Source organism: Pezoporus occidentalis, unplaced genomic scaffold (assembly GCF_034315485.1).
Source record: "Pezoporus occidentalis ecotype Australia unplaced genomic scaffold, CSIRO_AGI_Poc_V1 ctg10, whole genome shotgun sequence".
Taxonomy (NCBI): domain Eukaryota; kingdom Metazoa; phylum Chordata; class Aves; order Psittaciformes; family Psittacidae; genus Pezoporus; species Pezoporus occidentalis.
In genome coordinates, this window is record NW_026912779.1 from 10,680,648 (window position 1) to 10,707,872 (window position 27,225).

The following is a 27,225-nucleotide window of genomic DNA, read 5'->3' on the forward strand; positions in this document are numbered from 1 at the left end:
CCCGCGATGGGGAGGGGGTAACGGGCATGGGGGGGAGGCTTGGGCGCGGCAGCTCGCGCCACGCCACGCCCCGCCCCGCCCGCCGAGGCCACGCCCCCCTCCTGCCCGCGCGGTGACTCGTCCGAGCTGCCACGTCTTCCCGCTGACGTCACCGCGAGCCGGCTCCTCCCCAGCCAATCCGCAGAGCCAGCCGCCGCTGCCAGCCGCCGGGGCCCAGGGAAGAAAGGCGTGCCCGAGCGCATGCGCCGCCGCCGCCGCTAAGCACGCCGGGAAAGCGAGTCCGAGCAGCGCCGCCGAGCGGCAGCGCCCGCCGCAGGGGGACTCGGTTTCCCGGCGTGCCCCGCGGCCGCCCCCCGGCCATGTAAGCGCTGCTCGGCGAGAGGCCGCCCCGTTTCCTGGTTGGGCTCGGGCGGCCATTTTGGGCTGAGGAGCGAGCGCGGAGGCCGCGGAGCGGGCAGGGCGCCGGCGGAGGGGCAGGCCGAGCCGAGCGCCGGGAGAAGGCGGCAGCTGTTGGACGTCTGCATCCGCGGAGCGCCCGCCTCGGCGGCGGCAGGTGCCAGGCCGCGACCGTCCCCCCTCACAGCGTGCTCGCCGTCCCTCGGGCCGCGGGCCCCACGGACATGTCCAGCATGAATCCCGAATAGTGAGTGCGGGCCGGGCAGGGCCTCGCCGCGGCTCCGTGCCCGGGGGGGAGCGCGATCGGCGGGCAGCGGGGCGGGGGGGGAAGGAGGCGGCCGCCGGGCCTGGCGCAGGGCGTGGGGGGGGGTGGGGAAGGAACGGGGCGGAAGGACCGAGCCTTCGGGTCTGAAGGCCCCTGGCCACTGGGGGAGTGGTGCTGCGGGGGCCGTGGAGGCGCTAGGCCTGCGGGAGCCGTCCCCGGGGGTTGGGTTACGGGCGCTGGCGGGGCGGGAGGGGGTGGGATATCCGCACGGCGGGCTATGAAAAGTTAATGATGCCCCCGCCATAAATCGGCGCGGTGGGGCCGGTGATTCCGGCATCCCGCCTCCCTCCGCTGGAGCGCAGTAAGTACGGGAGCAGCGGACGGCGATTTTCCCGGGTCTCGATACTGCGCATCGGGGCCCAAGCTCCAACAAGTGACGGGGGGAAACCAGCGCTTTGTGAAAGCCGATCTTCCTGGCCGGTTTGCTGCTGGCAGCTTAGTAGTCAGAGGTCCACCCTTCACTTTAGCTGCAAGTCATGTGTGTGTCACATGGCTCTTGCAAAACACTTCTTGCCTATGTAGATTTTGCAACGCTGGGAGTTGATAATGAAACGCTCTTGGGGTTGTCTTGGCCTGAAATAGAGCTTGCCTAGAAAACCTGGTAACGACACAGGCTTTTTTCGAGGTTTGTTGTACCTCGCATTGCGTTTATGGCCTTTCTCTGTAATTGGCCTGCTCGGGAGTAGGGATGCCTGAGCTCCCTGGTCAATAGGTGTCTGTATGCTGTCAACTAGAAGAGCAGGGACTTGCCCACCAGGATGTCAGGGGCCATAAACCTTGTTTTGCTCACAGCTTTTTTGAGTGAATAAGGGGAGGGAGTTGGGATTAGTTTAAAAAGCACTTTTAAAACTGCTGTGCTCTCAACACTTTATGGTTGAAGGGTGGTTTTAGTATTTCAGATGCTGGCTTTGCTGGCGCTCCACTTTGGGATGGTGAAGCTGCTGTGCCCTCTAATGTAACTGAAGTGGTTATGGTATTCAAATGCACGTGTGGTATATGACATTACAGCTCTAGATACCCGTTACCTCTCATCATGGATGGTGCTTTCACAACTTTGGTCCTCAAACCATGCTTTGCCACACAGTTGAGGCTACTGACTTGTGTGGCTACGGCTTTTGTACTCAATGCTTATGGTAGTGTGGTTGCAAGCACTCTGGGCCTGTTAAAATCACCTGAAGAGCAAGCAGGAGTAGAAGGCCAAGCAGTCATTTGGTAGCGTGAGATTGTTGGGGATAGTTAGGAGGTACAGCCAGGAACTCAGGTTACATCTTGGCAAGATGACATAACAGCCTTCCTCCTGTGGCTCTGGAAAACACCAAAACGGTCACTGGAGGTAGTCAGTGGGTGAAAGACCAGCAAATAGTTGGTACCTCTGTGGTTGTAATGATAGTCAGAGTTAAAGTTTATCTTGCAGACTGGTGGGCTTTGTAGTGAAAAACTGCCAGCAAAGTGTTGGACCCCTAACAGTGTACAGAAATGGGTTGAAGAGGGCTTTTTTCATAGGTATTTTTACCCTTGGTAAAGCCTCTTTGCTTTCTAGACTGATGCAGAGAGGAGTTCCCTGAAGTGAGATACTGGATGTTATGAAGATAGGGAAAACATTTTGAGGGAGGTTCAGCCTTTGAAGAGTGCTTGTTCCTAGTGGTGAGGGCTGAGTCCTTGAAATGGAGGAAAAGCTGTATTTTAAGATTAATTTGTAGTATTAAATTGGTACTTCCTGACAGGATTGTGTCTGCAGGATGAGGATAGGAGAATGGGAAGGGTGTGGTGAGATGAACAGAAATTATCTGTCACTGTAATATGTGTACTTGGGTCAGTTTTAAAGCAGGAATAAGACTTACGGGATTACAACACTATTCCTTCTGTTACCTGTAACAGATACAGATACAGATGACCATTTGTCCCTTTAAAAGTTCCTTGTCTATAATGTAACATGTTCTCACTTCCTTATCGCAACTTCAGATCAGGCTATAGCCCCAAATCCTCTCTCCTGGACATACCAGAACTCTGTCAGAGGCCAGTGGGAGAGTTGGTTCAAAGTGAAAGACCTGCCTCTTTCAGTTTTCATACTGAAGTTACAGGATTAGCAGCTGTTGATGCAAGGGTTTGCAGGGATGGGTATGTGTTCTTAGAGCTTCCTTAACTTCCAGAGCTGTGGGGCAGCTTAGTGAAGTAGTTAATGCACTTTCCTTCAAGTGAAGGAGCTGAAGAGGGATGAATGAGATATTAGTGCTAGTGTTTGGAAGCTAAAATCTGGGAACACCTGCCCACCTGGCACTGGGATGTATTCCTTCTGCCTTCCTCCCCCCTTATGGTGTTTAAATGAGGGAAGTGTCAATATTGACTCTGTGGTGACTAGGTCATGTCAGGTTCGGCATTTCCTACCCCTTATGCAACTTGCATATAGTAGGCGGACTAGCATAAACACACTGGTGGGTGCACTAGCTAACAGCCAAGTGGTATCAGCAGTTAGTCTTGATCATTGTTCTATAGTGTCTGGATGTCATTCTGGATACCTCCTTCAAGGAGATATGAGGAGATGAAGTGTTTTTAAGAGTAAATTTGGGTGGTTTGCGTCCTTCAGAAGGGTTAGTGAATAGTGGGAGGGGTGGGGGGGGATGTCTTCTGTGATGATGTTCAGTAGACAAGAATTGAGTGACAGCTTCTGGGGTGCTGGAATCATCTGAAATTGTTTGTGTTCTCACCTTTCCAAACAGCAATCTGCGATGCAGAGTGGCTTTGTCTTCTGGATTTTGTTTACTTACATGAGCAGTGTGTAATCAGCCAGCTGTGCTTCAAATTTTCTTGGGTGGTAGAACAAAGACTGGGGATTTGAGGCTGCTGCAAGGACCTGTTCACAGTTAGTGTGCAGCTGACATAATGATTAAAGCAGTTTCCAGCAATTCTTTGTTGATTATGGATAACCACCTAGTCTTGTCTGCTTTGGCATTAAACCTCCCTGGCATTTAAAAAATCCCCACATCTAGCTGTACAAAAGGCAGTATCAGAGGCCCAGAGGTCCCTTGTTCTACACAGGTGTTCCCAGGTCTGTCCTGAATTTGACTTCCTGGTGTTCTGCTGAACTTGCTGACTGCTGTATGGGAAATGCTTGTAGCAGGAAGATGCTGCTTCACGGCTTGAGAATTTGACAGGGCTGCTTTGGAGGTGCCTTTTTTGCAAAAGGCAATTAACACATATGTATCATTTATCTCTTCAGCAAGAGGAAGTTGCCATATCCTCTTCCTGATGGGAAGGATTTGAAAGCCTTACTCTTACTGACAGTACAAACCTACCTGCCAGGCTGCACATGTTCTTCCAGTGTGCTGTCTTACAGGAGTGAGGTATGACTTGCTTATATAAATGGTGAGAAATAGCTGAATGATAAATCTGAATTCACACTACCTCCAGGTATTGTGGAGAAGATTATGCTGCTTTGTGAAGCCACCCTAAACTAGAAGAGCCTGTGCGTTAAGCTTTTGAGTTTAAAGAGTGAAATTCAGTGACTTCAGGATTGGTGGTGTGGCTCTTCAGGAGCAAATACCAGAATTAACCTGCAGGGTTTGTTGGCCACATTGCTACAGTTGAACCTGTTAACACAAATGTTCTCTCAGTGTACTTCAGTCTAGAAATAGATCTCTGCACATTTTTTGAGCTTATTTTCATTTTTATTTGATCTAAAATGTTGCTGTACCCTGAGAGCTGCCTCTAGCAGCACACCATGTGTAACAAGCTGCTGATTTGGTTCTCAAGGCTGCTCTCAAGGCACCTGCTGTATTTTAAAAGGTTTTGGAGCAGCTGTATCTAGAAAGGAAAGCACTGTATCACTGGGATATGGAATGATTTTAATCTCTTTAAAACCTAAATAGGTTCTTAAATTACCTCTGGATTGATGCAGGTCTAAGTGTCAGTCTTGCTTACCTGGCAAAACTCGATTTTTGTGACACATCACCCGTTTCTGTGGCTGGGGACAGAGCTCACTTGGTAAAGGCCATATCCAGCCATGCTGCAGCCTGATGGGTGCTGGCCCTGGCTTTGGTGGCTTAAGTCACCATGTGAGCCCGGGGTTGTCACTTGCTTCAGGAAGTACTGAAGGCAAAAGTGAGGGAAAGTCTTCATAACAAAGATGTCAAACCCAGTATAAAGCTTCTGGGTTTTTGATGTGTTAACTCAACAATAGTGCTGTGTATAAACCATTATTGTTTGCTTCTGAACAGTAAAAGATTTAATGGCAGGGTAGATCCGGTTCAGAGCTGCTCTAAGTGCTAAGAGTAACAGGGGAAGACAAGCTACTTGATCTTGGGGGCTTGGAAGCAAGGGGAGGCTCATAAGTAACTCTTTCAGACTCATTGCTGAAGCTTTACTTTGCTACACTAGGAAGGGTTTTTTTTTTCTCCACTAATTTTAGTGAAGACAACACAGTGATAATATTCATGTGCTACCATTCTTAAGGGGATTATAACATGCTACAAGCTCTAATACTTTCAAGTGCATTAGTGCTTGCTGTAAGTAATAATTTAACTTCAGGCCTACTGAAAATTCTGGTTTTGCAGAGAACTGAAGGACCAAAGCTTCCTGCTGAGGTAGGAAGGAGCTGTTTGAAGGCTTAGGCAATTGTGGCTTCAGTTTATGCCTAATCATGGGGAAGAAGGCATAGGTTTAAGTGGACCAGGTCTCAGAGCTGTTGTAACTTAGTCTGTGTAACCTGGAGACCCAGGTTTCTCTGCTACTCTTGAGCTAAATTATTAGTGGGGTAAGAAGTATTAAATGTGTCTTGCTGCAGTTGCTATTGGGTATTCCTTTCCTTCTGTTCTTGATGGGAGTTGGTGGATGAGAGACAACAGAGCTGGGTAGCTCTGTTGTCTGACTGTAACACTGGTCAGTACAGTCCTACTTCAGTGATGTTGAGGCTTAAACCATTTATTTTATTTTTGTGATGCTTAGGCTTAAAACATGTTTTTTGCTTGTGATGAAGCACAAGTGCATCCCCAAGCACTGGCTGGTCAGAGTGGCTGTGGTGTGCGCAAGTGGAGCCACAGGAAACACAAAACTCTCCTTCTAAAGCACACAGGGAGGCAGTGCTCTGTACTCCGTGTTGTGAGGAGGGATTTTGGTGTCCCCTTCTGGGCAGGCCCAAGCTTCAAGAAAAGTGTATTTTGGCTGTTATCACCAGTGTAAGAGCACAAGCAGTAACAATGCTTCTGGCCAGTAATAATGTTTCAGCTGTCTTGAAGCTGTTAAGAGTCTATGATTCTGTGATATGTGGATTGTGATGTAATATAACTTACCTCCCCTGAACAGTTTAGGTTAACAGTCACTATACTAAAACCATCTTGCCTTGTATTAGTAATGACAGGTGGAGTAGTGAGTTCTGGGACTGTGCACTGCTATGTATTCTTTGGCTTTGATTTTATTTTTAATAACTTGAGTGCTTTTAGGTTTGCACTGTGGGAGGAGCTTGCATTTTAAGGATCAGCTTTTTAGTTGCTATATTTGCTGTTTCTGGCTTCTAGTCTTAAGAGAAGTGGTGTGGAAACAGAGGGAGGTTTCAGTTGTTTGTTCTTGCTGACAGGGACCAGCCATGATGATGGTTATTTGGGCACTGGAGCAGAGCAGTGACAAGCAGAGCAGTTGACCATCTGCTTGGCTGTATGGATGCAGTTTCCTGGCTGGATTCCTGCCAGCCAGAGTCAGTGTCAGTGCTGAGGAATAATAGGTGGGGACAGTTGACTTTGGGCATTTGCATATACTTTACCTTCTCAGTTTGATTAAGAGGGCATGGAAATATGTCTGTTTTAAACTCCTGTGGTTTAACAAGAACAGGGCTTAATCCTGGACACTGTAGGGCTGAAGAGTTGTAAACATAGACTGGTTTAGTCTAGCACATGCAAAGTAAAATAGCTTGTGTAATTGGTGGCTTGGTGCTTTCCCTGTGCTACTTGATCTCTACTATTAAACTGCCCCATTAGTCTTATGACTAACACAATCTAATGTATGCCATCAATGAAGTGTTCACTACTTGTTGAAGTGTAAGTCTAGGCTGGGCATTGATGGTACTATGCTTGTTCCCTCAGTGCTGGGAGAACTCAGTATTAAGCAAATAAAATGTCACCTCTTTCAGTGTGACTTGAGAATTCCTAATATCGCATCTGACATCCTCTGGAGAATGAACAAAACCTCCTCTGGCAATGGCTTTAGCTCTATTTTAGTTCCTGAAAGGCAAGTGGAGTATGTGGTTGCTGTCAGCTGTTAATAGTCTATGGTGGGAGGTGGATGTTCATTTTGTTTTGGCAGGCCACTAAACTTAGCATTCATAGTTTGTGTGTTTAAATTTCATATTGTGCTGTTGGGTTCAGCTGGAACTTCAATTTGGGTAACTTAAGCTGAGGAAAGAATTGGTTGCTTTTGGCCAGCTATGTGGTATTGGTGAAGCTGGGCAGTGAAATCAGGCCTTTAACTTTAAAGAAGATGCAGAGACAATGGCTCTGGTGGGCAGCAGGCTGTTACTACCATCTGTGTGTTACTTGAGTCACTCAACCAAGCAGTGAGGCTTGCACTTAATTGCATGATTTTAATCTTAGCTAGAACACAAAGAGCTGAAGCAGGACTGTGTTAGTCTTGCTGACGGTCACATAATAGCCGCAGAGTAACTTCCTAGGAAAGTACAGTTTGAAGCAAAACTGCTGTGTTCAGAGCATTTTCCCTTCCCAAGTAAATTGCGAGTATCTAGCCAGTTTAGGCTAGAGAAGCTTGGAGTTACAGGTGCCTTCCCCAGTAGTAAATTAATTTACCCTTCATAATATACTAGCTATAAGGAACTTGGTTCTCAATAGTGTTTGTCATTAAGTGACTTAATCTTGTGTTTTTTTTCCTTCTGCAGTGACTATTTATTCAAGCTACTTCTGATTGGAGACTCCGGTGTTGGGAAATCTTGCCTTCTACTTAGGTTTGCAGTAAGTGATCGTGCTTGAAAATTCTATATAAAAAAAGCTACCAGGTACTTAGCAAGCACCTCTTTGCTACAAGAACTTCTTGAAAGGACTGATGTCTGTCAGGTTTGGTTTTCTAAGGAATAATTAAAATACTGCAGAACCTTCCTGTCTTCTGTTTCTAGCTGATGTATGAGTAATATGGAAAGAAATAGTATCATGAATATGCCTTAAGCTTAATTTTCATTTTCCTATTAGCTGAGAACAAGGTATCTTAATCTAACTTCCATCATTACACTAGTGGTAGAACATTGAAGATGGAAGAACATACTTGAATTCTGGGGTGTGTGCTTTCAGGCAAGAAGAGTACAAGTGTGTCAGGGCAACACCTTCATCAGTTACTACTTGATCTGAATATTTTCAGCCAGATGAAGTTTGATGTCTTCATTGAAAAGGTCTGTCAATTGCTTAGCCAGGGGGAGGACTGATTTAAATAATGCTCTAGGAGTAATAAGGCTTTATGCTTCCTTTAGTGAATGAATGTATAATAAAATGTTAAAATAGCTGGTGAGCTGCTGTGGCTGAAATTTGATGCAAGAAACTCAAGTTTTGTTGTTAACAGGAGAAGTTAAAAGGGATTGGACAGCTCTGAGTAGAAAAAGCTGGAGTCCAGTGAACTCTCTGTCTATGCCAAAGTGTGGCTTTATGTTGTCATGGGAGGAGAGGAAGGGAGAATGTGGAGCATTAGTCCACAAACTTGAGTCTCATACTACAAGGTGATGGCAGCAGTTTCCCAGCTTAAACAATTGCTTTAGGCACCTCTGGAGGCAGCCTGTTTCATGTTGTTAATATGAAATACTGGTCTGGTGCGTACAAACAGCATCACCTAAAGTAAACTTGTTCCAGCTGCTGTTTGTGCTCTATTAGGACAGGGAGATACTAAAACCAGTATGAACACTAGAAGCATGTATCCTGCTCTGCTCATGGACCTGGAGGCATTGGGTTGGAAATGACACCAAGGCTTGAGCAGTGTTCCCAGATCAGTCTTGCCTGCTTCTCTTGCAGATACTTCTGAATTAATTTTGGCATCATGTGAATAATCCAGCTTCCCTTTTTGGATAGCCAGCAGCTTAAGTTTAGGTTTAGTTTATCTGGTGTTTCTTCAACTAATTAGCTTTTTCCTTTAGAAATTTGACTTTTACCCTGACATAAAGAATTACTACAGCATTCACTTACCTGTGTTCTTGCTGTAGGTTAAATTGCATCAGGCTTTTCAAACATACCCTTTTGAGTATTGAAATGTTAAGGAAATAAATGTCATGTCATTCCGAAAGGCTTAATGTTTCTTACTTGCATGTGTTCCCTCAGGCAGATATATTGCCTAATGTGTCTTCCATTCACAACCAAAGAAATATGTAGCTTTTGTGATAGCTGTTGGTTGCATAAAGCCTTTTGTGGTATATTTTACATGAAGCTCTATCCTGCTGGTGCTTTGGGAATAGGAACTTCCTTCATGCTGGCAAACTAACAGTCACTAGAAGGTAGCAGAGACTCATCCAGCACTTCCTATGTGTCTTAAGGCCTGCTGCAGACCCTGCAGTCAGGTCCATCTAAGCTCCTAAACCAGGGTTGTGTTTTCCTTCCTGTGTTTACACAGGCTGCAGAGCTGAGGACTTAATACAAGTACCTCAGCTGTAACTAAACTGCCTTAGCAACCAGCTGTGGCAGCAGAGGATCTGAAATTCAGATGTGGAGTGTGACTGAGGAAAAGCCTCTGACTTGTAGGTAGCTGCTCTATAATACAGATGAAAAACCATCGAAGGAAAATGAAAGTCTGAGGCACCTTAATAACTGTAATGGTTATTCTAAGTAGCTCCTCAATCTGCCAACATGAGCAGAAACTGTTTTTCAACTACAGTTCAAAAGGCCTTAACACTACAGGATTTCCAGAGGAGGCTTTTTAACTGCTCTTTGGAACATAACTCTTGTTGTTTGAGGTGCTTTTAAGAAACTGCAGAATGTGTAAAGCAAAAACTCTGAAAATACTTTCTACCCTCTGGATTTTGCCATGAATGATCAGACTGGTTTTGCTGGGGAATTAAGTACCTTTGTCTGCCTGGTGCCTGCCTGTTGCATAATAAAGTAGGTGACCGTGGAAGAGATGCAGCTGGCTTGACTTCTGTTCACTCTTTCTCCTAGGATGACACGTACACAGAAAGTTACATCAGCACGATTGGTGTGGACTTCAAAATCAGAACTATAGAACTAGATGGGAAAACAATCAAGCTTCAGATAGTAAGTAATATTTCTCAATTCCTGGGTACTTGAATCTGTTGAAGCACAGAACTACATAACTATTAATAGTTATCTTTGTACCTTAATCATTAAAATAGAAGCAGTATCTTCCCTGCTACAAGAGGCTAGGCAGTTTTTACAAGACAGGATTCCATGTGCTATCCTTAAAGAAGGATGCTTACCAAGGCTGACTGCCTGAAAGAGGAAATGACCTGTTACAAACTCTTCTTCCTGGGAAGAAGAAAAAGCTGAAGTATTTAAAAGGCACTAGGGGCTGTGAGCTGGAGGGTGGAATCCTGTGCTGAAGTGCTCTCTTCTCAAAACTGATAGTTTTGCAGTATTTAGCAAGAATTTGTGCAAGTGCAGGAGTATCACAACTCAGTTGTCCAAGATGCCAAGAATTCTGCAGCAGCTGTTAATAGCAGACTGCAGTGTCCAGTGCTGGAAACTCTTTTTGTTGACCTGAATAGAAAAACTGACACAGATGCTGGTAACTGGCCCGTTTGCTTTAGCACTGGGCAGTGTTTTCTAGTTATGCTTTTGGCCTTTCACTTGGAATTAAGCAGGGGAAGGGACTTGGCAGTTCTTTCCTCTAATCGTGAAGCACTCCAAAAGGGTGACTGGTGTGATGAAATCTAATATCTGTGCAAGGTCACACAATCCTTGTCAGCCACTGCTTCCAGCTCAAGCAGAGGCTGTCAGGACTGGAAGGCAATGACTCAGGGATTCCAGGCCATACTGTGGAGCAGAAGTAGAGTTTACAGCCGGAAACCTGAGTCTGAGCCTCCAGACTGTTGTGAGCGTCCTGAGTCCAGAGCAGCCCACTAGGAGTGCTGTCACTCCTGACATCTGGCTGTGAGTGACTGTTTTTTATATGCAGCCAGCCCTATTCTTGATGTGGCTTCAGGCAGAGAGGTGTTTGGCTGAGTGCTGTTCTGCCCTGGTTGGGGGGAGAAGTCAAGCACCCAGTGTTACTCCTTAACTCTCCCTGGAGGGGAACCAGGCTTGGTTTGAGTTGCATTTCATCCTCTGAAGAGGATGTTGCCTTTCAATCTCTTGCTGCAGCTCCTGTACAAAGGGAAGTTGAAGGGAGTGTCCATGTTAGAGACCCCTATCTCTCTGACCTTATTCCTAGCAGGTTTTCAAGCCCTGGTTCATGTTTGCTCTTCTGACTACTGAACCATGGCTCCTTCATGGATCACAACTGCTTAATGTTTTCCTTGGTGAGATCTCGTGGCTACACTTGCCTGAAAGCAAACAAATGAGCACTTTAGAAAAGTACCTACTGAAGTGTAATTCTTCTCAGTTAAAGTATCCTGATCTTCTCAAATTCTGTTTGATGCACACAGTTTCAGAGCCGCTCCTGTAGCTGTGGCTTGGAGGTGCTTGTAGTTGGATAGCTGATCAGCTGAGCTGTATTTCTGAAGCCAGTATGTAACACTGGAACAGGTACATTGCAATAACCAGTCCTGTTATTTGCCTTGTAGTGGGACACGGCAGGACAGGAGAGGTTTCGAACTATCACTTCCAGTTACTATAGAGGCGCTCATGGCATCATAGTTGTGTATGATGTTACAGATCAGGTAAGTGCTAAACCTGTCCCTGGAGAGTTTCTCCTGGTGGAATACAGTAGGCTGATAAGTAAGACTGGGAATTCAACAACTGAGCACTACCTAAGGAGACAGTGACCATATTATTCAGGCTGTGTTAAAAGCTTATGAAGCCAAATGTATGTTTTAGTCTTTGGTTTGGGGCTAAACACAGAAATAAAAGGAGCAATGGGATCTGTGGCTTTCTAGCCATTTTATTTCAGGCTTAACCTAAAACTTGCTGGGCGGGTAATTGTTCAATGTGAATACGTCTCACCCTGCTTTTGGTCACAGGAAGTCTGAGTTACTGGTGGAAGTTGTTGAAACATCTCTTAAGGTATTTGAACTTTGATCTGCAGCAAAACCTGGCATTTGAAGCAGAACATTGTCAGCATGTGTGCAGGGTATAACTGAGGCAGTGTCTTCTGTGAAAGATCTCTGAAGATTACTGATGCAGTAGCCCTGTCTGAAGGGCTTTTGGGAAGTGTAGAGTTTCCTGAATTGATAGAAAAAGAACAATTGGGTTCAATTGTTAACTTGGATATTGGTGCAGCGTGGCAGTTCTGCATTGCTGGAATCAAAGGTTGTTCCACCATCTCTACAGCAATGTGGTTTGCACCTAATACCTGGTGCTTTGTAAATGCTTGGGATTCTTCTGCTTTTAGCTGGGCTATGTCTTATCTGTGCTACAGGAAGAGGAGGAAGAGTCACAGATGGAAGAAGCTAAATGGTCAGGATATGGAGCAAGGAGAAATAATGGGGGGGAGTACAGGAGGGGAAGAAGTGCTGATTGTGTAGGGCTTGGACTGAGGAGCTGCACAGACCCTGTGTTGACTGAGGCAATCAGGGGGAGTACTGTAGCATTAGGGAGCTCTCTTGTGGTTGGGAGCTGCACTGATAAATGAAGTACATTGCTTAATCTTCTTTCCCAGTCATTGCTGAATAATGCTGAGCTTTCCTCTTACTTTTAATGGTCTTGCTTACTGCTCTCTTATCTCCTAGGAGTCGTTCAATAATGTAAAACAGTGGCTGCAGGAGATAGACCGTTATGCCAGTGAAAACGTCAACAAGTTGTTGGTGGGGAACAAATGTGATCTGACCACAAAGAAAGTAGTAGACTATACAACAGCAAAGGTATGTTGATGTTAATGTGTTTGCTCAGTTGAGCACCTAATCTGGATTGTAACACACTTGAGTAAGTTCTAGTGCAAAGAAGTGTCTTGGTATGCAGATGTCAAGGTACCATAAATGCCAGCAGCTCACTGACCCCATGCAATGCAAGTCTTCATCAGGCTGGAGCCTGGGAATGGGGTGGTGGTATTGGAACTTGCAGTTTACCCAGCGATGCCCCAGGAAACAAGGTGAGGTACTAAGCAGCGTGTGAGCTCACTATTCACTGTTTTTTGATTTGCAGGAATTTGCAGATTCTCTTGGAATTCCGTTTTTGGAAACCAGTGCAAAGAATGCCACAAATGTAGAACAGTCTTTCATGACCATGGCTGCTGAGATTAAAAAACGAATGGGCCCCGGAGCGACAGCTGGTGGTGCAGAGAAGTCCAATGTTAAAATTCAGAGCACTCCAGTCAAGCAGTCTAGTGGAGGTTGCTGCTAAAACTCTCCTCCCCCCTTTTTGTCTCACAACAATGAATTTGCAATCTGAACCCAAGTGAAAAACAAAAAAATTGCCTGAATTGTACTGTATGTAGCTGCACTACAACAGATTCTTACCGTCTCCACAAAGGTCAGAGATTGTAAATGGTCAATACTGACTTTTTTTATTCCCTTGACTCAAGACAGCTAACTTCATTTTCAGAACTGTTTTAAACCTTTGTGTGCTGGTTTATAAATGTGTAATCCTTGTTGCTTTTCCTGATACCAGACTGTTTCCTGTGGTTGGTTAGGATGTATTTTTGTTTTGATGTTTCTATTGGCATGTTTAGATGTCAGGTTTAGTCTTCTGAAGATGAAGTTTAGCCATTTTGTATCAAACAGCACAACAGTGTCTGTCACTTTCCATGCATAAAATTTAGTAAGATATATGTAAGATCTGATTTGCTAGTTCCTTCTTGTAGAATTATAAATGGAGAGATCACACTATCTGATTAATAGTTTCTTCATACTCTGCATATAATTTGTGGCTGCAGAATATTGTAATTTGTTGCACAATATGTAACAAAACTGAAGAAAATGTTTAATAAATATTGTACTTATTGGAAGTAATATCAAACTGTATGGTGATAAATATTGTCTTAATTTGTATGGCTAAGGGGGAAATCAGGCTTGCATTGTGCACAAAATGTATCTGTGTGCAGCCATGGCGCTCAGACCTCCTAGTAGACCAGAGCCCTTCCTTGCAAGTGAAACTAGTGACTGTGGCCCAAAAGACTGAGTGGTCATGGTGCTTAAGGCACATCTGCTGTACCAGAAGCACCCAGCCGATGTTCAGGGAGGCATAATGCACTCTGAATGTACAACAGTTCCCTAACTTGGTCTTGGAACTTAATTTATTTCTCAAGGACTCTACTTAGGGAATTCCTGTCCGCTTTGATAGCAGGGGTAGAGAACAGTGTTTCCCTAACATGAATGACTTCAGTGTAACCTTGAGGTGGTATAACTTTCTACCAGTATATTATGTCTTTTCTATATACTGTTGATTCCATCCTCTTCTAATCAGTCCATTTCTGACTTAGTGCAACAGCTTAGCTTCTATTCTGTTACGCATAGAGGCAGCAGAAGGATGCAATGGGACAGGGAGGCCCCACCCCAGCCTGTTGCTCAAAGTAGGCGCTATCTGGAACAATTTGGAACTAACCAGCAGCCAGGAGGTTTTGGACAGTGTGTGATTCTTTGTACAGAGCTAATCAAATCATTAGTGCCTGACGTCTAGCTAAAAGCCACAGGAAAGCTAGCCTATAACACTTCCTATACATGTAAAATTGTTCAGCTTTATCTAAACTCCAATGTTCAGCCTATTCTGTAAATAGTCTCATGTTTGAAAGACCATGTAACATTCCCCTAGTAGTAAATACACCCTGTGATAGTAAAAAAAAAAATATAGCCTAGGTATGTTGTGAGGTATAAACTAAAACTGGTGCAAATATCCTCTGATTATTTTTTTTTGGGGGGGGGGTGACTTTGGCTAACAGCTTTCTTCAACATAGTTGCATAAATCAACAGGCAATTGTAATACATGAAGTATTGTCATGGTTAAGTTGAACTCTTCCACTTGAGACCTTCACAATAAAGTGATGTGCTTTCTATTAGAGATGTGCTTGTTGGTATAATTCATTATACAGTGTGACTTGCTCCTCCTTGGGAGCAGGAGCAGTAGGAGTAGTGAGTGCTGCCAAGATCAGGGAGTGAACCAGGAGGAGGTGTGTTGAGGGTAAAACATCTTCCCTGCAGAGAAGTGCACAAATGAACTTAAATGTCAAGATGCCTGCTACATACTGTCCAAAACAATGTTAATATATACAGTAATAAAAGCATTGCAAAACCAGCTTGGGCTACACCAGTTGTTTGGTGGTTATTTTTTGTCCCTAAGTCATTACTGAGTTACCGGGTTGGTGTTATTAAATGCTAGAGCCGGCAGAGGTCGGGCTGGAGGCGTGTGGAAGAGAGCAGAGCAGACCTAGAAACCTGGAACAAGGGCACTGTTGTCTTTTAACCTGTGAGCTCAAATGCAAACTGTTTAAGCATTACTCTGAGTGCCCATAGTATGGGACCTGGTGCTGGCAATGCCAGTGAGACCAGTCTTGCTGTAACCATTTGCTTGAGCCTTTCTGCTGAAATTTAGACTCAGAATGGTTTGGGTTGGAAGGGACCTTAAAACTTATCCAGTTCCAACCCCTGCCAAAGGGCAGAGACACCTTCCACTAGACCAGGATGCTCCAAGCCCCGTCCAACCTGGCCTTGAACACTGCCAGGGATGGGGCAGCCACAGCTTCTCTGGGCAGCCTGTACCAGGGCCTCACCTGGTGCTTGCTTTGAGTTGTCACCTGCACCTTGGCAATAAAAGACACTGCCCTTTTCTAAGCTGAGGACGTGCAAGAGGGGAGAGTACCAAAAAGACCCCACAAGACTCAGTGAGTTACTTGTCATTTGTAACTGCTTCAGTTTGTGCTTGTGCAGTGCAGAAACTTCATGTTGTTCTGCTCACAAGAATGGGAGGAAATTACATCTTCTGCACCAGAACATGCTGATCACCATTGAGTTGAAAGGTTAATTAAAGCCAAGTACCAACATTCTAGAGTTGGCTGTAACACTTTGGGCATTTACTGCTCTCATTCTGCTACTCGAGATGCCTTTTTCTGTTGCAGAAAGGGTATGGAGACTTTTTGTGACTGTTACGTGAACAATGATGAATTATGCTAGCTGCAAGAGGGGAAGGGCAAGAGCTGCACCTAGGGGACCCCAGCACAGCATCAAGACCACTACTGCAAGTAACAGCAAGCAGCAGTTTATGCATAACCTGTTCTCCCCTGAGGGTACTCACCTGATTATTACTAAGATTCCTATAGTATATTGGCTGTTTGTGTTTATGCCTAAGGAAGCTGGAGGTTCAACAGGCTCTGCTTCAACAGGAATCATAGAATAGTTAGGGTTGGAAAGCACCTTAAGATCATCCAGTTCCAACCCTCCTGCCATGGCCAGGGATGCTTCACTTTAGACCATGTTGCCAAAGCCCAGTCCAACCTGGCTTTGAACACTGCCTGGGATGGAGCATTTACCACTTCCCTGGGCAGCCCATTCCAGTGCCTCACCACCCTCACAGTAAAGAACTTCCTCCTTATATCTAACCTGAACTTCCCCTGTTCCAGTTTGAACCCATCACCCTGGTCCTGTTGGTACAGCCCCGATGAAGAATCTCTCTCCATCAGGGACTGTGGCTAAGTATAAACAAGAGTTCCATTTGCTCCCAAGATGCAGGAGGAGTTGCTATTTCTTGGCTTCTCAAACCTATTTCTGAAGATCACAAACCAACCATGAGACCACAGCTATTCAAATCACACGGCTTTACTTAGGAGGGAGTTGCACGGCACACGGTGGATTACTCAGTTACAAACGGGTGTGTTCCTGACGTTCTTGCTCACACATGGAACAAAGCCACTTTGATTAAAAACCCCACGAAAGCTACATTAGAAAACAAACCCCAGAAGTCCAGCTGCACATTCCTCACTCGCACAACCATGAGCTACACAGCCCAGCAGCCAGATAACTGCTGTACAGCTTGCCCTTCTCAAGCCACAGTAAAGAACCAGCACAAAATCAGCCCCAGCTGGTTAACTCCCTACACAGTGCTCGTACGTGTTTTGGCATCTCTGTGGGAGGGGAAGGAGGTGCTTTTGTGCTTGCTGCAGCTCTCAGCCATCCCGTGCCTGGCTGATCAAGGCCAGGTCTGATAGAGGCAGCACCTGAAATGAAATGGATTAAGTTTGCTACTGTGCTTTGGCTGCAATCCAACAGCCAAAGAAAACACCCGTGCTGTACTTCCTTAAATCACCTCCAGAGCTGCTCACAAGTGAGAGGATATAGCTCTCATAGAGGTATATTTAGCAATTAAACAAACAGGCTACTTATCACAGAATAAGAGAACGGTTTTGGTTGAAAGGGAGCTTAAAGTCATCCAGCTCCAACCCCTGCCACAGGCAGGGACACCTTCCACTAGACCAGGTTGCTCCAAGCCCTGTCCAACCTGGCCTTGAACACTTAAGCTATTGTTAATCTCTAAAGTGCTGGAAATACCATTTCCCCTTTGTAACTCTGAATGTTACAGCGTGCCATGGAGCAGGCTGTGGGGATGTCGACAGTCTGAGGTAATAGGGGGTGGCCAAGGTTATCCTGCAGTTCCTAACTTCCTGCCTTTGGGTGCTTAAAAGCTGCCAAGAGCCTTCCTGTGCTTTGGCCCCAGCACCAGCACCCATGAGTGTTCCATTCCACACAGACATGGTTACCCATGGCAGCACACAGCTAGTGGTGCCTCTGCCTGCAGACACCACGTGCCATTGCCACCCCTGCACCCCTGCCGTGCCCTCTGGAGATGCTTTTGCCTCTGTTTTAGTTGAAAGAAGTTGGTCAAGAAATCACAGAGTCATTTAGGTTGGAGAAGACCTTTAAGATCATCCAAGCCAACCATAATCCTAACACAGCCAAGCCCACCACTAAACCATGCTCCCCAGCACCAGATCTACACGGCTTTTACATACCTCCAGGGATGGTGACTACACCACGGCCCTGGGCAGCCTGTTCCAGTGCCTGACAACCCTCTCTGGGAAGCAACTTTTCCCAGTATCCAGTCTAAGCTTCCCCTGGAGCGCCCTGAGGCCCTTTCCTCTTGTCCTATCACTTGCTACATGGGGGAAAAAGAGACTGACCCCCACCTTGCTCCATCTCCTCCTTTCAGGCAGTTGTAAAGAGCAATAAGGTCCCCAAAGCCGCCTTTTCTGCAGGCTGAACACCCCCAGGTCCCTCAGCTGTTCCTCACAAGACTTGTGCTCCAGGCCCTTCACTGCCCTTTGGACACACAACCAGCAAACAAGTTTTCTAGCCCCTTTTACACCGGGATTCACTTGCTCCCCCTTCCCTCCATGACACAGCAAAGCAGAATGGTTCTGAGGAAATAACCCCCCCAAAACACCCCTTCCTGGTCTTCCCTCTGCTGCCCAAGTTGATTCCATCAGAGCAGCTGCTCTGCTGCTGTCCCCTGCACCCTGACTGACAGTGACCTGCCCGCTCCCTGTGTCCCTCCGAGGAGCTGCCACCGCTCTCATCGTGCTCTTGGGTTTCATCAGCTGGGTCACCACCCCCCTGCTCTTCCCTGACACACACGTACAGACCATGGGGCATCCCTTTTGAGCTCACCCTTGCTCTCTTCTCCTTCTCGGCTTTCCAAGCATCAGATTGACAGAAATAATAACGAAGCCTGATGGATGGTGTTTGCTAATTTAGGTGTTTTATCTTCCCCCCTCTCCCCCTGCCTCAGAAGGCTGGTTTGCCCCTCCTTACCCACTCAGCAGCCGCCTGCTGCACCCCCTTGTCCTCCACCCCATCCTTGCCCCGCATGGGACCCACAGCAGCTAGAACGGACTCATACAGGTGCTCTGCGTGGGTTTCCAGCTCTTCTGACTGCTTCGCAATCAAACCCAGCGTGTCCTTCAGAACTGGAAAACAGGAATGTATGAACGGAGGTGGCAGTAATGTGAGAATTTCATGTCTGTAAGCGCAGGGAGAGCGTGCCACTCATCTGGGCAGGCTTTGGAAGGAAATGTGCTAGAAATCACTAAGCTGATCTTCACCCCATCCAAGATGTGATGCAGAGTTTGGAAACGGTGGGAAGGGACCTGTGAGGCTCCAGGTTAAGAGGGAAGATACAGAAATGGGGCCTCCTAAAGAAGACCTTTGGGACTGTGCCAGAAAGCCCATCCCATAATGCAGCACTCAGCCACTAAAGCCCCTTTGATGACTGCAGATGCAGCCAACACTACGCAGGATGCACCAGGTCACCGGAGCGGCTGCTCCATGTGTGCCATGCCACAGCCTGGGATGCACCAAGTGCAAACAGGGTGTGAAAATCACTCCTCCTGCACCAGGCCAAAGCATCTCCCAGCTGCAGGCTGGCAGCATCCCACAGCCCAGTGGCCATGCTGTAGTAAAGATAAAACCTAAGGGACCTATAAGAGAGCAAACACATCCATCACCCACAGTGGATGGCACGGCACAAGGCAAGGGTCAAGGCATGGTGCAGCTGAAAGTTATCACTTCGAACCCTTGAGACACCTCAGCTTCAAGTCTCCAGACAGCAATGGAGATGTAAACCCCTTCTTCCCATACAGCTGCTGAAGAGCAAGCTGTGCCCACTGCTTCCACACACACGGGGGCCAGGGATTTTGTGGGGCAGAGGCTATGGCCAGCATCACAGCTGTGTCCCCGGCCCCTGCTCAGCTGCTCCTCCTCACCTGGTGAATTTGATGCCATGCAGTCGAGGAGAGCTTCTCCCTTCTCCAGCACGCTCTCTGTCAGGCTCCGGTGGTTGGCCACATCCTTCCTGAACTCCTGGGAAGGACAGGAGAAGAGAGCGATGCTTAGAAGGGTGTTTGGAAGAGACACATGTACTGCAGGTTGCCCAGGGAGCAGTTTCCCACATTCAGCTCTGCACGCCCAATGCATCCCACATCACCTGCCTGGACCATGCCAGCACTGCAGAGGGGAAACAAAAGCCAGGGGTGATGCCTACCAAGCAGCGGTGCAGCGATGCCTTCATGCTCTTGGCATCCGGCAAGGGTGGTACCCAGCTGTCAGTGATGTCCACGACGTTGTACAGCCAGCGGATCAGCTCTTCCAGCTGGCAGCAAAACATCTGCCCAACAGAGCACAACAAAAGGGGTTATTGATCTGTTCCTGCAACAAAGACACGGCAGGGACAGGAACAGGTGAGCCCACACTGTTTTGGAAAGTGCCTGCTCCCTGCTTCTCTCCTGTCCTCCCATTCATACATATAAGCATCCCTAAACACTCCCACTGAAACCAGACTGCAGCCGTACTCCTGCTCCTCAGGAGTCAGGAATTTGCTATAAAGCTGAGCTACTTCCCCCCTGGAACCATGATTTGAGGTGAGATACACCCTGATGCTGACAGTAGAAAAGGCCCTTTTAGATCAGCAGTTATCCCCATGCAAGAGGAGGGGATGAGCTGCCCTGGTGTTTGCAGCTGCATGCAGGATAGTAACTACTTTCCAGCCAACAGCCCACCATGGCTTCCCAATGCAGCACAGGGCTGGGGTGAGGAAGACAATGGAGGGGAAGGTGGGGAACACAGCACCAATGGAAGGATAGCACTGAACAGTGAGAGGGACGGGGCAGGCAGCAAACCCTGGGCTCCACACCAGCCCCAGCTGCAGCTCCGGCCTCTTCCCTGATGCAGCAGTGCTGCAGGATGGATGGGTGGTGGGAAGCTGATCCCCCCAGGAGAAGTGAGCTGGGCTCCTGCTCCATCAGAAGGAATTATCTGCTCCAGTGAGCCCCCCCTGCATAAATTACACCCAGCTGCCAGGCACCAAACGCCATGCAGAAGGGGAAGCCTTAATTAACTGTGCCATAAACACAGGCACAGTTCATGTGAGAGCTCCCCATAATAAACCTTATTTCTGGTCTCAGCCTACCTTAATGCACTGGGCAAGGGACTCGCTCTGAAGGCTCTTCTTGGGATGCCCCTTGACCCGTGGTTCGTTTAGGTACCTGCCATCCAACGTGTCTCCGACACCAGTCGGTAGATAAAGCCCCTGCAAAGGATCCCTATGGATGCGGCCACATAATTCAGTGTTTTCCTGGCTGGACTTCTGAGAGCTGCAGGGGTGCCACAGCCCAGCATAACCCTCAAAACTCCCTCTTCCATCCCTGCCACCTGCTCCTCCGAAAGGAGCCAACTGGGATGAACGGGGCTTCCTGCTGTTGCTGTGACATGGAAGTTCATGATGGTCATGCCCAGGAGTCCTTATAGTTAAGGAAAGATCAGACAAGAACTGAGCCAGCCTTTCCAGCTCCAGCAGTCTCGGAGGCAGGGAGAGGAATTCTTCATCACCGTCCCACTCCTTCCTCAAGGGGAGCACTGCCGTTGTAGGTAAAAACCTACCAGTGCTTTTCGCCTGCGCTTTGTCCTTTGGGAAGGGGCTCCCTCTGGTGCACCAGCTTCTCCCATCCGCAGCAGGGCGGCCAGATGAGCCCGTCCCAGCTGACTCCGTGGCTCCATCCTTAGCCAAGCTTCTTGAAGGATGAGAGGAAGCACTTCTTGTGGAGGATGTTTTTGCAATAGGTAAAGGTTCACAGGATGACAGGCCCCTTTTTCCAGGCTCCACGGTAGAGAACCTCTCTGCAGAGCCCATGAACCCCCAGCGTCCACCTTCTCTGCCTCCCTGAGCCTGCCCACCTCGGCCATAGATGCTGGTGGACCTCGATGTGCCCTCAGGGGAAAGAGAAAAGCTGTCCAAACCTATCCCCGAGTCATGGAAGAAAGGATCTGGCACCTTTCCCAGCTTGTATTTTGGCTTCAGTGGATAAGCATAATCCAGCAAGTCCTCATATTCCTTATTGGGGTTCCAGTGGGGCGAGCAACGGTCTGGAGATGGGGGCAATGAATCCGGGAGGGCACATGCCCAGTAATCAGCCTGATAGGATGACATCCCTCTGATGCACCCCCCGGTGCTGCGGTAGTCAAGCAGAGCACGGAAGGGCTTGTGCACCCGCAGCGCCCTGCCCTGTGCTGCTCCCCACCGGCGGCACAGGTCCCGGGTGCTGGTGGCAGGGGAAGGCACATCCACGCTGGCCGGCAAGCTCCGGGATGGCTCCTCGGAGAGGCCGTTCTCTTCCGAAGACAGAGCGGAGCAGCTCGATGCGGAGCGGCTCCGCAGGGTGGTCCTGGGGCTCGGTGGGGTCTGAGGCTGCAGGAGCTCCAGCGTGGAGGAAAGCGGGGATTGAGCCCCCAGCCTTTGGCTCTGCCAGCCGGCAACGTGGCAGCTACCAGCAAGGATGCTCTCCTCTGCAGAGCTGGGAGGGCTGGACACGGGCTCCCAACAGCCCGATGCCTTCACCTGCTCCAGGATGGGGGGAAAGGGAGAGAGAGAGGTATAAAATGAAGCACAGGATCCAAACAAAAGGCCCCTTTGTGCTAGGTATGGAGATGAAAGGCCAGTCCTGGACCTGCTGCAAGGAGAGGCTGGAAGGGGAACTCTGCTCTGTCTGCAGGATGGCATGCAGCTGCCTGAAGCCTGCAGTAAGGCTTGTTTTTAAGGAAAGGCATCCCGAGGGCTTGGGAAGCTGCACAAGTCATTTGGCAGCGAGAGGCACTTATTTAAGGAGCCCTGTCCCGAGTGACTTCCCAGCTCCACAGCAGCAATATGGGAATGGAGGAAACGGCTTTGGCGTTGGAGTCCAAGCCCTTCCCCAGCTCAAGGCTTAGCCCAGGGCACGCTCTGGGTGCAGGAGGGGGAAAGCCCTTACTAGGACAGAACAAACACACCAGTCCCCACCTCACCCGGCACCTCGTGGTGATGCAGCAACACCCGTATGTACACCCCGCTCACCTGCTGCTCCTCTGAGGACAGGAACCGGTGTCTAACGTGAAGAGGCACATCACCACTGTCAGCGACTCCATAGATCAACGCCTCTGCCTCCAAGAGGCTTCCCCTTGCTCTGGGAAGCCTGGATGCGGATGCTGAAGGCACTTCCTGGTGGTAGCTCGAGCCTCCCTGGGTAACACCAGTGGCCAAGCGACTGTGCCTGCTCAGTGCCACGCCGTCCATCCCCTGTGGGCACGGCTTGGCCTGCTCTGCCCCTGCAACCCGGCGCAGGCTGTGTGCAAGCTCTGGGTAGTCCGTCTCCACCTCTGCACAGTCCCACCGACCGCTGCTCTCGGCCTTCCCACTCAGCGAGGCTCCGGAAAGCGATTTTCCCACATCCACAGCCATTGGGACAGGATGATGCCAAGCCTCAGGCTCTCTGAAACACACAACACGCGGTAGCAGCACTCGCTGGACCCCCTCGTCTCCATGCCAAGTAAGGAAACTGGGTATGTCTAATAATGGAGGGATAAAGCATTTACTGAGTCAGACCTGAAAATCGCATCTTGGGCATCGAGTGGGACAGAGGAAAGAGCAAACCTTTGTGTCTCAGCAGTGTTTTCTGGTTTTGAGGACATGACAGACAGGGAAAACCTAATTAAAGCTCTGGCTGCACTGAGACCAAACCTGTGCTTCAAACCTCGCCGGCACAGTGCGACTGTCTCCTGGATCAATGGCCAATCTCACAAACAGCTTGTACCCCATGCGGTAACTGGGCCCAAATGAGACATTAAGTAGGACGTGAAGCACCTTTTAGGGTGGCTGAGCCCTGAAGGCTGTTGGGATGGGAAGTTGAGGGGGTTTTAAGAGGCAAACTCAAAGCCTTGAAATGGAAACCACCCAGCAGTGAGAAGTATATATAAAAAATAAGAGGGGGAGGCAGGAGGCTGCAAAACCCAAACGTGGCACTTGGCAGCTTCGAGCTCAGCTCATGGAATTAACTCCTTGTGGAATTAATTAACAGGAAGACTTGCTCAACCAGTGACACATTTTGAAGCCCGCTGCATGGCCAAGCCCACTGCATCTTGCTGCAGAACCTTCTAACATGAGACGCTTCAAAGCTGAGCCCCGAGTGCTCTGTGCACAGAGATGCTCCACCACCACCTCTCACTGGCCTGGAGTGAGGAGCTGCAGCAGAGCCAAACCAAGGAGACCCAACAGATCTTGTTTAGTGAACACCAGAGCCGAGCACCTCTGCTTGCGTTCTCCAAGCCAGCAGGACTCGAAGCCACTCTCAACATAAGTGACACCCTATGGGCTATTCACAAAGCATCAAAACCGGCACTGGCAAAATCCCCTCCCCAGGCTCAGTCACATCCTCAGGGCGCTGGCAATACCAAAGCTTCTTTCGGCAACTCCAGCCCAAAGCAGAGTGCTGGCATTAGGAAAATACTGGCGGAGTGGTTTTGCTGGTACTCACGCAGCTAGTGCCAGGGACGGGAGCAACGGGAACATCAACAGCAAACTCAAATAAAGAACAAAAAGAAGGAAGAAGAGTATTCCCAAACAACACTTGGAAATGGGGAAGAAGCTGGTACTCACATCCTCCGTTAGCTGTTGTGTCACAACCTCGTTTTATGATCCCACCTCCCGGAGACAGGGGTTTTCCCATGGGCAGAGCCCATGCACAGAACAAAGAGCAGCAGGGCCGTGCCGGGTCTCCAGAGGAGCCCGAACCCCGGCACCGCAGCTGCCTTCCCCTCCCCGAGAGCCACAGCTATATTGAGCATGGCAGCAGCTGTGGAGAGGGCGAGTGAAGCCTGGGCTCTCCCAGCCCTCCATGCAAGCCTCTGCTGATACCTGGACTCAACCGCTCCACCACTTCGGTCACTATCGAACAACCCTACGCACATCACGTTACCCTAAAATCAATGGCATTGCTCTCTTTTCCCCCCAGAGAGGTTGTATATCCAAACAAAAAGGCGTGCAGACTGCAGTAAATGTAATTGATAATCCCACCCCTGCTAAATTACCTACATATTATACAACAGTGTATCATTAAGATGCATGTAAGCATATATAACTTGTTCAACAGAAGATAGATTTCTGATGGTAACAGAAAGAGTATCCCAAACCACTCAGGAACCCATGCGTGTTTCCCACACAGCATGTGTATGATTTCTTCACGTATCCATCATAGAGACTGTTTAGGCCAGAGGTCTCCTGAGCCCCCGCAGGCAGCCCCTGTTACCTGTCAGCCTTCACCACCTCCTGTTTGGTCCCTCTGAATCAGTTTTGTTTAAACAGCCAGGCAAGCAAACATTAGTGAATCAAAGGCCAAATCCAGCCTACAGGTGATTTAAATGCCCAGAAAACCCCGATATATATTTACTGGCTTTGAAAGCTAGGGCCTTGGCCACAGGGAGAAACAATGCTCCCTGGTTGGATACCTCCTCTTCCAATCAAAACCTAATGAGCAAAATGCCACCAGGATGATAACTTACCTGGTAGCACATATTCAATTCCAGGATCCATTTCAAAGCTTTAAATTCACCATTTTGGGTGCTTTCCCCTGTGACAAGCAGGTGATTCAGCAGAGAACATCACTAATTACCATGATATGAACAGGCATCTCAGCAGCTCTAACTCCTCCTTGCACATACCTGGCAGTGCCTTACATCCAAAAATGACCCAGTAAATAGAAACCTTAACAAAGAGGAGGGTGCTGGGCACCCGTAGCTTAGGACATAAATGCCTCAACAACCAGTTCTGTTGTTGGGCAGTGATTTAAAAAGATGCGGAAAAGGAAGAAAAGCTTAACAAGGCATCAAATTCAAGTTTAAAGTTTCAAACTGAATGTGCAGCAATTAACACTCACCCACAGCACATCTTTACCTTTAAGACGGTGCCACATTAAATTCAAACATCATTACTTCCAACAGATGCAGTGGCTTGAGTCATGTTGTCAGCTCAGTAAAAACAACTATAAACCAGATATAAGCTTAACCATAAATCTAAACAGCATGTGTGAAACAACATTAGAAGAAATTACAGGTCAGAACCCAACTGTTATTTCTGTAGCTGTTTGCAGGAGCGCCAAGGTTGGACTAATCTGAACTTTCAGGGCTGTTTGCTGATCTTACGGAGGCAGCATTGCAGTGATGCACACTTCCGTGAGGCCATCAGTCATTAAAAAAAGAGCAAGTGCTGCTTCACAGGTTCATTAAATCTCCAGAAGCTAATTGGAAGCTAAAGAGAAACCAGGAAACCTGCCAACACACACAAGCGAGAGTAAATCTGCTCCTTTCAGAATAAGGCAGTCAAAGGGATGCCAGAGATTTCGCTTATTTCCCGAAGTCCCTAACTCAGGCAGCTAATTTCAACTCATTTCAGAGGGAGGTGAACATCCAACCACACTTGGATGCAAACTGGATGGGGAAGTCACACACACCCCATGCACAGGACAACCAGGCAAAGAGTCCTGTTCAAAACCAAGGTGAAAACGCCAATGCCACGCAGTGCACCTCCCAGCTACACAGGCTCGCATCAAACGAGGTTTCTCACCGTTCTCCACCAAAACCACTCAATCTCAGAGGTCCAGTGGCGGTGCCGCACCAAGATTAACGCTCACGGCAGGAAGAAGCAAACCCCGGTCCTCGGTGAGGACAGGCACTGCTCTGAGGAGGGACGTGCGACCACAGCCTTGGGCACGGCGGAGACTTTCCACTGCCCTTAAACCCAAGGGAACCCAGCCAGAAATCCCGGCTACACCCGAGCCCTTTCCATTGTCTCCCCAGCGCCGGGGCGGCACAGAAACACAACCCGCGACTGATAGGAAATGAGGACAGTGGCCGCTTCATTCATTCCAATGGGAGAAGGTCCACAGGGAGCCCTCCAGGAAAGCGATCCCTCTCCTTTCCACGTCACCAGAAGCCGCCTGCCAAAGATCCACACAAAACCCAGTGGACAACGCAGGCTCTGTCCCAGCCAGAGACCCCCCTTTGTCCGTGGGCATGGTCCCTTGGCTGGCAGACTCCAACAAGGGCAGAGTCCGCTGATAGCTTCTGTCTCCCACCAGCTCTGGTTTTCTTGTGGTTTGGGGTCTGTTTTGGGGGGAAATCACACCGCTCTTGCCTTTCAGGCCTGCGGGATGTGAGGTTTCGTACTTTTTGCTCCTTTTCTGACATGCTTTCTGCCCGAAAAACCACCTTTCCACAGCTGAACACTCGCGTATTAAACGCAACAATTCCCACACAAAGGCAACAAGCGGAGCACGCACCGCACCCCGGGGTGCCCTGAGCTGCTGGCGGCACGCACAGAACGCGCTGTAGGTAACGGGGACGGGCTTCCGAAGGGTAAAGCCGCCCGTTCTGCGCCCTCCCGCACACCGGAACCCCCGAGCGGCCCCGGCGGCGCGCAGAGCCGGGCCATGTTTCCCCCCCTCCCCATCCCTCCCCGGGGACAGCCACCACCGCCGCGCCCCGGCCCGCACCTACCGAGCGGCGGCCCCGCCGCCCCGCCCACCGCAAGCGTCTCAGCCAATGGGAGCGCGGGGTTTACGTCACACGGGGCGCCCCTGAGGCGCGGCAGCCAATGGGAGCGCAGCGTGGCGCTGGGGCCCGAGGCACGGCCGGGACTGACCCT

At 48.7% G+C, this 27,225-nt stretch overlaps 2 protein-coding genes across 7 annotated transcripts; one reads left to right on the top strand and one right to left on the bottom strand.

The window, feature by feature from the left end:
• The first annotated feature begins 373 nt into the window (after positions 1–373).
• RAB1A (RAB1A, member RAS oncogene family) lies at positions 374–15,030 on the top strand. 2 transcript variants are annotated; one of them, XM_062611754.1, is made up of 6 exons: positions 377–643; positions 7,599–7,671; positions 9,847–9,942; positions 11,430–11,525; positions 12,534–12,665; positions 12,946–15,030. In XM_062611754.1, exons 1-6 carry the CDS (start codon positions 621–623, stop codon positions 13,141–13,143), a joined length of 618 nt encoding a protein of 205 aa, XP_062467738.1. In that variant the 5' UTR covers positions 377–620; the 3' UTR covers positions 13,144–15,030. The 2 variants fall into 2 exon arrangements, with proteins under 2 accessions (XP_062467745.1, XP_062467738.1); XM_062611761.1 differs by lacking the exon at positions 11,430–11,525 and having other exon boundaries at positions 374–643.
• Positions 15,031–16,531: 1,501 nt separating this feature from the next.
• On the bottom strand, positions 16,532–27,155 carry CEP68 (centrosomal protein 68). Of its 5 annotated transcripts, none has more exons than XM_062611588.1 (7): positions 27,078–27,155; positions 22,606–23,020; positions 20,689–22,113; positions 19,765–19,887; positions 19,487–19,583; positions 18,537–18,691; positions 16,532–16,945 (listed from the first exon to the last, which is right to left on the bottom strand). In XM_062611588.1, the coding sequence occupies exons 2-7, from the start codon at positions 22,987–22,989 to the stop codon at positions 16,895–16,897; spliced, it is 2,235 nt and encodes a 744-aa protein (XP_062467572.1). In that variant the 5' UTR covers positions 22,990–23,020; positions 27,078–27,155; the 3' UTR covers positions 16,532–16,894. The 5 variants fall into 5 exon arrangements, with proteins under 5 accessions (XP_062467572.1, XP_062467587.1, XP_062467580.1 ...); XM_062611603.1 differs by having other exon boundaries at positions 27,074–27,090; XM_062611596.1 differs by lacking the exon at positions 27,078–27,155 and adding an exon at positions 26,146–26,627.
• Between the last annotated feature and the right edge of the window lie 70 nt (positions 27,156–27,225).